The 10,996-nt window shown below is 37.7% G+C and overlaps 1 protein-coding gene across 1 annotated transcript; it reads right to left on the bottom strand.

Annotated features, from left to right (window-relative positions):
* Positions 1-463: 463 nt before the first annotated feature.
* On the bottom strand, positions 464-3,424 carry LOC144436858 (uncharacterized). The gene has a single exon (XM_078125719.1). The coding sequence runs from the start codon at positions 3,422-3,424 to the stop codon at positions 464-466; it is 2,961 nt and encodes a 986-aa protein (XP_077981845.1).
* Positions 3,425-10,996: the final 7,572 nt, after the last annotated feature.

Raw genomic sequence — 10,996 nt, 5'->3', positions numbered from 1 at the left:
GAGGGCGTGCACAACTTAATCTTGATAGCATAGATTCTAGAATGCATGAGCTGTTGGGTTCAAAATCTGCGTATGAAGTCCAGAAAGACAAATTGGTATAAAGCTTAGAATCCTTCTGAAGTGGACTGCCTCATCCTAAAGACCTCACTCAAGCGATGCCAGTAGATATTGTGAGATTTCTTATTCATAAGGATAAAGATGCTCGAATGCAGGTACATATAAATACATGTCCGTACCTGGGTAGTCCTGCTGAAAACACTGGTTTTTTGGGGGTTTTTTTTTTGTTTTTTTTTGTTTTGTTTTTTTTACTTTATTATCCCTCACGGGGAAATTTGTCTTGCAACAACACAGAAAAGCATACATATAATCTTACACATTAAAGTAGTACTAAGAACAACAAAAGTACGAAGACAATAAAAACTGTGTAAAAGACTACATAAAAACATTCACATTCCTTTACTTCTTACATTCTCTGGTTAAGTATTCTGATGGCAGAAGGTACGTAACTGAGCCGAGCACGACGTGTTCTCAAGGATAAAATTCGATACCTGCGACCCGAGGGAAGCATCTCAAAATACTGAACTGAGGCATGGGAAGGGTCATTGGTAATTTTTGTGGCTTTAACAAGTGCTCGTTTTCCATATAATGATTTCATGCTTTTACATTCAGTTCCACATATTTTAGTACAGGTATTGACAACTGTCTGTAATTTGTTAACATTTGAAACAGTCAACCCTCCAAACCAGCTTAGAAACGAAAAGGTAACTACACTCTCAATGTGGCTAGAGTAGAATGCTTTCAATATATCTGGTCTAATATTCAGTGATCTTAGTTTACGCAGTAAGTACATTCGCTGTTGGCATTTCTTATATACAGCATCGGTGTTCTGTTGGAATGTAAGTTTGTCATCAATGAGTGTTCCTAGGTAGCGGTATATTGAAACACGTTCTACAACCTCAGAGTTAATTTCAAGTGCTTTAACTTCCCTTCTAGATCTACTAAAGTCAATTACCATTTCTTTTGTTTTCTTTGTGTTTAATTTTAGATAATTGTCCTCACACCACTGTTTTAAGTGGTGCACTTGATTTTCAAAGTGTTTTTCATCATTTGAGTAATCTCCAAATGCTGTATCATCAGCATATTTGACCATCTGTCCCTTTTCACTTGTGCTTTTAAGATCATTTGTGTACAAAGTAAACAGAACAGGAGAGATTACCGAGCCCTGGGGTGCGCCAGTAGACGTACTGCGCATACTAGACACTGTTGCGGACGGATTACGATTATTCATACCTATTGCATTTACTCTTACATATTGCCGTCTGTTAGTTAGAAAATCTAACACCCAGAGTATTATGTTGGGGTTTACATTCATTGCATTTAACTTGTTCACCATCAGATGTGGCTGTATGGTGTTGAAAGCTGATGAAAAGTCAACGAATAGAATACGGACAAAAGACTTGGGTTGTTCCAGATGGGAAAGGGCTTGATGTAATAGGGCTATAACAGCATCTTCAACTGATCTGTTAGCTCTGTACGCAAATTGAAGTGGGTCAGTAAGATTCTTAACTTGGTCAGTAATGCGAGTTAAAACAATACTTTCGAGACATTTCATAACAATGGATGTAAGAGCTATTGGTCTGTAATCGTTTAGCTTAGTGGGATTGTTGTGCTTAGGAACAGGTGAAATGGCCGATGTTTTCCACAGACTTGGAATAGTATGTGTTGATATAGACCAATTGAAAAGTGTAGTGAAGATACTAGCCACTTCTAGATGACAATGACGAAGGAATCTACCAGATATATTATCAGGACCCTGTGCTTTTCTAGGATTAATGCGCTTTAACTTTAAACTAACCTCCATCTCTGATATTTGTGGCATATCTGATTGCTCTAATTTACTTGTTACAATATTTCTAGCATTCTCTTGTTGCTGTTGGAAGTTATGTGTGTCAAAACGACAATAGAAATCATTCAGTTCATTAGCGAATGTCTTTGCTTCTACCACTTCCGTCTTCCTGTTCGTTTTTTCCTGTTTACCAGAAAGAACAGCAAGGCCATTCCATGCTTTCCTCAAATCACCGGACTGGAACTGACTTTCAATTTTCATTTTGTACCTGTCTTTGCAATCGCGTATCTCTTGTTTTAATTTCCTTTGCAGACACTTTCCATCAGAGACCCTACCTTCAGCGAAAGCAATTGCTTTCTCCTTCAACAGGTGTTTTAAGTTAGACGTAACCCAGAGTTTATTATTAGCGTACGTTTTTATTATCCTTTTCTCTACTAGCATGTCTTCACAAAACTTAAGGTAGTCTGTTATTATATCTGTTGATCTTTCAAGGGAGTTGTTTTCTGTGAGAACTGACCAATCTGTACTGGCTAGACATCCTTGAAGATCCTCGATTGATTGTTGAGACCATATCTGAACTGACCTAGTCTGTGGTTTGTTTTGTTTAAGTTTTTGTCGGTAGGTAGGTATCAGGTGCACTGCATTATGATCACCAGTGCTCAGCGGTGACTTCCTGATGGCTTTATAGGCGTTGATGATATTTGAATAACAAAGATCCAGGGTTTTTGCTTTACGAGTATAACAGGTGACATACTGGTGATAGTTCGGGAGCTGATTGGATAGTGAACAAGAGTTGAAGTCTCCTAGCACTAGTTTAGGCGAATCTGGTGACAGGGTTTCCTGTCGATCAACTACTTTACGAATAATTGCTGCGGCACTTGCGGTATCAGCTGGTGGTGGGATGTACACAACTACGGCAAATATCAGGCCAAACTCCCTTGGAAGATAGTATGGTCTGAATGACATACACAGTAGTTCAATATCCTTTGTGCAGATGCTTTCTCTAACTTGTATTTCTTTACACCATTTCGCATTAACATAGATGCATACTCCACCACCGATGGCTTTCCCTGTTACGTCATGATCCCGATCTGTCCTGAATGGTCCATAAAACCCGTCCACCTGTAGAGCATTGTTTGATATATTATCTGTCAGCCATGTTTCACTAAAACACAATAGACATGAATCGCGATATTCTGTCAGGTATTTTGTGTTTACATGGAGTTCATCTATCTTATTTCTGAGTGAGCGTACATTTGCTAACAAAATAGATGGAAGTGGGGGGTTGTATTTACGTTTACGAAGTCTCTGTTTCACTCCTCCTCTCTTTCCACGTCGTCTACGGTGTAAAGGTTGGTGTGGTTGATGACAATTTTGGTTAGACTCTGATTGTAATATTTCTTCCAATTCAGGTGGTATTTTTGGCGGATCACCATGGTCCCATCGAACAGCCAACAGCTGCTCACGGGAATACCTATTTTGCCCACCATCATGGCAAGTTGTACCCACACCATAGACGAGAAGAAAGTAGAACAGCAAGGTCCAAAGAGCGCTTTTTGCCACAGAAACTGCATCCATATCAACTTGAACACGTACAGTTACTAAACAGTATACCAAGCAGTAAAATCCACACGTACTTGTAGAACAGTCAAAAAAGTAACATATAACGGAGACGATGTGCTGTTGCTGGTCGCTCACGGAGTAGCGCCCTGTACATATTCATTGTGAGTGTCCTAAACGTCTACGTTTGGGCACATTAAAAAATATAGCTGCTAAATTGAAGTCATTCTATGGAGCAATGCAAATCTAGGGTTATGTAAAACTAACCCAATCGCCTCAATTTTGGTCAACAGATATATTAAAAAATCAGATGAAGAGCAGGCAAAAGCGCATATAACTCCAAAACAGGCTAAGCCGATATTTACTAGTAAGATAAGAGTTCTTCTAGATCATATTTTGAGCAAGCTAGTGTCTACGACTTCAAAGGTTGATGCGCACATTTATGCAAGAGATATGACTATATTTAAAGTATTGATGCTTTCTGGGGATAGGGCAGGAGACCTAGGTCAGGTTAAAACGCAAGAAATACTAAGGTTGCCAGATAATTCGGGTTTTATATTTAACCACACTTATGGAAAAACGCCAAGAGGGGAAAATACCAATTTATTTGCGATAAGACGTTGTACAGATAAGACATTATGTGCTGTAACTACGATAGAGGAATACATAAAATTAGCGGGGAAGTTTGGTATAGATTTAATGTTTGGTTATCTTTTCCGTCCGACAACCCCATGCGGTCAAATAGAGCAGAAACCTCTATCATCCCAAGCTATTTACCATCGGCTAAAAACATACTTGCAAGAGCTAAATATTGATGAAGGTGAAACTCCTCACAGCTTTAGAAGTGCCTGTGCAATAATATTAGCATTGGCAGGTTCACAAGTCACAGATCTTATGGACCATGTAGGATGGAGATCAGAGAAAACTGCGAACCACTATATGTAACTTTATAAAGTTGGAAAAGTCGAGGCTCCAGCTTCTAGGATAATAGATGCAATTGAGACTCAAGCTGACATTTCTCTTAAGTATGAAACGATGGAGAACATAGTAACTTCATGTAAAACAGCCTTCTATCCGTAATATATACTGGTTTAAAGTTGATTTTGGAGCTTTTTTAAATGCAAAACAAAATCAAAGAGTGTACCGGGTTTTGTCTTCTATGGCGGTAAATCTGCTTCCGACGCGACTTCAAAAGCCAGTCTGTTTAACGATTACTTTCGTACTATTTTTACATCTCAACCCCTGACTCGTAGTTTTCCCGATGTTGAAGTTACCCAACATCAGCATCTGGGAAATGTGAATATTGACGTAAATGAGGTTGTCAAAACTTTGAGAAATTTAAATATAAATAAGGCTTGTGGACCAGATGTTCTACCTGCACGTATTCTCAAAGAATGTGCTAATGAGTTAGCGCCATCCCTTTGTTCTCTGTTTAACAAATCCATACAGTCTGGCAAATTGCCTGACGAATGGTTGTCGGCGAACATAATACCTGTTCACAAAAAGTCTGATAAGGCCAATGTGGAAAATTATAGGCCAATTTCTTTACTCTGTCTATGTAGTAAGGTGTTGGAAAGATGTATAATCAATGCTATTTATCATTATATAAAACCTCTTATTCATGATGTACAACACGGTTTTTTGAAGGGTCGGTCGACAACAACCCAGTTAACACAAGTGTTTCATGAAATTGGCAAAGTTTTGGATCGTGCTGGTCAAGTCGATGTCGTATATCTCGACTTTTCAAAAGCATTCGACTCTGTGCCTCATGATCTTCTCCTGCATAAATTACAAATGTACGGTTTCCATGGTAAACTGCTAAATTGGTTTGCGTCTTATTTACATAATCGTTATCAAAGAGTTGTTGTCGACGGTGCCATGTCTGATTGGACTGCTGTTACATCTGGGGTGCCCCAGGGTTCTATTTTGGGACCGTTACTCTTTCTGTTTTATATCAACGACTTACCTAACTATGTAAGTCCTAAGTCAGAGTGTGCCCTCTTTGCTGATGATGCAAAATGTCTTAAGGAAATTACTAAAGAGCATGATTGTTTAGATTTGCAACGTGACATCGATAATCTGATGCTTTGGAGTGTAAAATGGGGCATGAAATTTAACATCTCTAAATGCAAGTTACTTACCATTACAAGGAAACGTAAGCCCATTGTTTTTAATTATTCTATGTCTGAAGTCCCCATTGAGAGGGTCCATAGTATGTGTGACCTGGGGGTGGAAGTGACGGACAATCTATCGTGGGATCAACATGTAAATAAGGTGGTAAAAAAATCAAATAGCATGTTGGGCCTGATCAAGAGAACTTGCGGTCAATCGTGCTCGGTACAAACTAAGCGTAATTTGTACATCTCTTTGGTTAGAAGTAATTTAGATTACTCTACTCAATCTTGGTCTGTTTGTACAAAAAAATCAATGATTCAATTGGAGGGTGTTCAAGACGAGCTACTAAATACATTCTTGGTTACAATCAATGTAAAGGGGTTGATTATAAACATCGTCTTGTTTCCTTAAACCTCCTTCCCCTTAGCTACAGAAGAGCGATGTCTGATTGCGTATTCTTTTGGAAATGTATAAATAACGATTACGATCTTAATATTGATAAATATGTACATTTCAATTCAGACGATGATAGCTTACTGAAAATGCCACAATTTCGCAGTGAAGCATTCCGACAGTCATTTTTTAACAGAATACTTTATACATGGAACGCTTGCCCAGTCAAATCGGACTTGTCGTTTGCAGTAAGTGTCAACTCATATAAAAACGATCTCCGTATATTTTATAGAAATCTTTTGGAAAATAGTTTTTTGTCTTTTAATACTTGCACATGGGTCAATCGATGTCATTGTGCCAAGTGTCGTATTTCTTAATTCTGTTCTCGTATGTTATTCGTTAGTGTATATTTTTTTATATATTGTATTTACTGTTTTTTAATATGTTCTTGTTTGTTTATCCATTTGTTGTATGTGGAGGGTTGCTCTAGTATAGGTGCTTGCCACCTGTGCGACTTTTTCCCCTGACTTATTGTCGAAGTTTAATAAATAAAAAAATAAAATAAAAAGATATTTTGATGTATTTAGTATAGAGTTAGTACTACTCTTTTAGTCAACAGATTTGTAAATTGTACAAAAGATTGGTATGCTCTGAATAAATCATAATAGAATTGATAAAACGTCGGGTTTGTTCATATTTTCTGGGAATTGATGTGTATGATCAAAAGTAGACTTGATTAAATGGAAAGTGACAAAAAATGGTGGGATTGCTTCTTATGAGGAATGGGAAAAAGAGATATGAAAAAAAGGAAGGTTTGGGAAAATGGAAGAACAGGTATGGGCATCTTGAATTCAGTAGTTTAGTAAGAAGTGGTAAGCGGTAGGCAAGGTGTGGACAGTAAAAAAGATACCCTAACCCATTCCTCATAACAATAGGCTATATCATTGAGCGAAGTAATAAGGCTTTAAATATTTTATTATTCAAAGCCGCATTACGTAGTGATATTATTACGCAACTTATAAATATTCATGATCAATGAGTATAAAAGGACAAGATAATAGTATCTAGTTGTCACTCGATAACGGAGGAGACTGAGTAACAATGGTAGAATCTCGTATATGTGGGAAAAGGGATGGGCTGGTGGGGACGTATTTTTATTGATCTAACCCTCCCACCCACCCTAGTTTACGCTATTTTGCTCATGGTCTAGCCTATCAAAAAAACTACCCTAACCCATTCCTCATAACAATAGGCTATATCATTGAGCGAAGTAATAAGGCTTTAAATATTATATCATTAACCGTACACTTACATTGAAGTAATGGTAAAGTCTACACTAGCGCCAACTTGGTCATTGCTTTAATAGTTTACCGTACTTGTAATATCGGAAACCGTGAACAGTATCACATCTCCTGTGGATAAACGTATTTTTGTAGCTGTATACACGATAAATCCAATCAAATTTGTATTTTGGTTCTGCACCGAAAAATCAACACTCTTAGTGGAGATCATGATCAGTATTAAAGTGGTGCAATGTAAATAAACTTACCATTAATCATCTCAAAACAAACTACATTCTGTTTAGAAACACTAGGAGAAAAATATCCCTTGAAGGTTCTCTATCTCCACATTAATAGTAGGGTTATTGATGAAGTGGAATCAACAATATTTGCTGGTGTTATTTCTGATACACATATAAATTGGTCAAAGCATATTGAAATGGTAAACTCCCCTGTTTGGAAAAAAGTTGGTATTTTTTTTTAGAATTAAGACATTTTGTACCTAAAGATATCCATATTCTGATGTACAAATCTTTTATCCAACCACACATCATCTATGGTATTGAAGTATGGGGATCTACATTTTCATCACATATGACATGTCTCAATAAATGGCAGTCAGGGCTATTACTTTTAGTTGTATCTCTGCACATTCCAACAATTTATTTAGTGAACTTCAAATTCGTGATATATTCAGACTACATAAACTCCAACTTTGTAATATATATATATATATATATATATATATATATATATATATATATATATATATTTATATATAATCCCATGAAATCAATGTTAGTTTTACGTCATAATGCTCCGAGTATGATTCCGCGGACAAATACAAATTCGAGCCGGTAGGCGATAATTTGTAGTCCGCGGAATCATACGAGGAGCATTATGACGTAAGACTAACATTGATTTCATGGAATTATATATTTATCACATAACTAAGTATTTACCCGTATTTTTCTAAAAATTTTAAATCGTATTTTACGAATACTGCATCAATTCATCGCACTATATTCTTCATCGCGTATTAAAAAATGGCGCCCGATAGCTTACATAAACGCGTGACCTGTCGCGAGGTCAAGCTTACCCTATGTATGGTATCGGTACGGTCATACTGTTGTGTGGTTTCTCAACCAAAATTGTCGGTTATAACCTTGCGATGTACATGTAATATCGAATTTAGTTTGAAACGTAAGTAGAATTGCCTGAATACGATTTTGTGCCGTCATTTTATTCATATTTTCGCGGGTTGTGGAAGTTCGGAGATCTGAGCTCGATGGAAAATCGGAAGTAAGCTTGCCGGCTGCTACATTGATAATCTACGTGATTTTTAAATATAATAAAATGTATCAAATAAAAATAAAAGGACTTCTATGTATCAAACTCATGCCATCCAAGGATATGTGTAACGTAATGTATGCATTTACGTTTTGAAGCACATAATTATTACGATAAACTTGATCATAGCGTAGGATTGACACGAACACTCGACTCGAACAGTACGGAGAAAAAATAGTTCGGTAGAACAGGGGTGATATGCTCTGAAATCACCCCTGTTTGACGTCACACAGTAGAAGATATGCACGTATTTACACTGCATGAAAACTGACGTTTAAGCTTCCGGTTTAACACCGGTTGATCAGCGGTTCAACCAGACATGTACTACTCGAGTACCAGATCTATGCACCGGAAGAGAACCGGCAGTGGCAACCGTTGTTTACGTCGGTGAACCGCTCGGCTTATCCGCTTCATAGTCCGACGTGTAAGACGTGGCTTAAACTTCCTTGAACCGGCATAGTTAAGCTCAACTTATACGTCGGATAGGGTGACCCGGGAGGGTGACATCGCCTGCGTTCGGTCGAAAACATGTTACACTTTTACAACATTAAAAGCTGGTATTTATCAAACTTGACTACTTGTGACTATATTACGTAGGCTAGTAACAGTACACAACAAACATATCCGCATCAGCAGATTTCATAACATTGAGAAAATACACACTGGGTCGGCCAGTGAAATCAAACACCATGGGATATGATATATGGCTATTTTAATACACTTTCATAAACAAACAGCTACAAAATGCTCATCAGTATAAATTCCGTATGTATTTTGTGTGTTTGTAACTTTTAATGGTGACATACGATCGGGATCCTGGGGATTGTCTTAGCAAATAATATGCATGTTCACAATACTACATGTATGGTTGCAATACGCCGTATTCCGGTTATCGAAAAAGCCCCGAAAAGATAAAAGATATGATTGTTTGGCCACTAGGGGCGCTGTTTTAGAACCGGAAGTGAGGGCCAGAAATTGTAGAGCATTGTTGCAAAGCATAGAGTCTATAGGCATCGTAACCACTGACTAAAGATTGTCTGTCATTCCCCGTAACTTTACGCTATAATATTGCATTATCGCCCATCAAATAACGAAATAGCAAATTAACCTCTCGTTCTCCTAATATTTCGCGTAAGTTTGGCTCTGCAATTCGAACGTGAGGAAAACCCAAAAGTAGCAACATTTTGAAACGGGTAGTACACTGACATCTCACTCACGTTTTCAGTGTGACCTCGTCCATTTGCGTTACCGTTGGAGAAATTGTAGTGATTGCTTCCAGTCAAACATCGGAACGGAAAAAGGTACAAAAACAGAGGAAAGAACCTTCAAAATCACACTATACGCTACAGTTATTGCACCTTGTATAAAACCAATCTGATGTAGATGTCGGCTAATCGTTCATTGCTATTTTACTTTCGTTATTGTGCGTGAATTGACCTCCGTGGTACATGTTTGATCGCCTCCTCTACCGATCAGGACAAAAACGTAAACATGTACCACGAAGGTCAATTCAGGCAAAATAACGAAGGTAAAATAGCAATGAACGATTAGCCGACATCTACATCGGATTTTAATCAGATCGGTATAAGACATGGTATGATGAGTGAACCACGTAAACGTTACATGGAAGGCCAATTCATTGAAGGGGTGGGCGGTGTGGTACATCACTCACAATAACAATATTTATGATTCGTTGCCGACTTCAATGGGTTTTTTTTATACACTGGTGGTCCTGAATGAAGAATAGCAAGCTAACCAAAGTGTGATAGTAAAGTTGAGTATATCAATACACATATGTTTATGCCAACTTATAACCAGTACATGAAATGTTTTTTTCCGGACAAAGTTTTATGATTTCACCCGTGGTGCTACACCACTGTTCTAATAAACAAGAAAGGCCTAAGTATGCGGCGACATCAGTTACAATATAAACATGTGGCTTGGTAATTGTCGACCGAACTCTCAATATTGCAATGACTGTAGCTGGAAGCTGTTCAATCTGATTAAAATCCGATGTAGATGTCGGCTAATCGTTCATTGCTATTTTACCTTCGTTATTTTGCCTGATATTATTTTTCTTGGTACATGTTTACATTTTTCAGCGATCAGGCAGGCTAAAAAATGTAAACATGTACCAAGAAGGTCAATTCAGGCAAAATAACGAAGGTAAAATAGCAATGAACGATCAGCCAACATCTACATCGGATTTTAATCAGATTGGAAGCTGTTGTCAGATTTGTAATTTTCTAATCGTTCTTTTGTCCAGCAACAGACACCAGTAAGGTAAAGAAATATGTTTATCATGTCTACATCAGGTATATTTCGAAGGTCATCCGTCCAACTTTCAATGTTTCCGCTGTCGATTAGTAATCTTTTGATGCCCGACATCCACTATTCGTCTCCTCTTCCGTTCTCTCAGAAAATTATCATTTTCTAGTGTTTCAAGACCAAG

This window comes from Glandiceps talaboti, chromosome 6 (genome assembly GCF_964340395.1).
Source record: "Glandiceps talaboti chromosome 6, keGlaTala1.1, whole genome shotgun sequence".
Taxonomy (NCBI): domain Eukaryota; kingdom Metazoa; phylum Hemichordata; class Enteropneusta; family Spengelidae; genus Glandiceps; species Glandiceps talaboti.
Note: the sequence above shows the minus strand (reverse complement) of the source record. Positions and strands in the feature narration are given on the sequence as shown.

Coding starts and splice junctions, on each gene's coding strand:
- LOC144436858 (XM_078125719.1), bottom strand. CDS start 3,424: ATGGATGCAGTTTCTGTGGCAAAAAGCGCTCTTTGGACCTTGCTGTTC.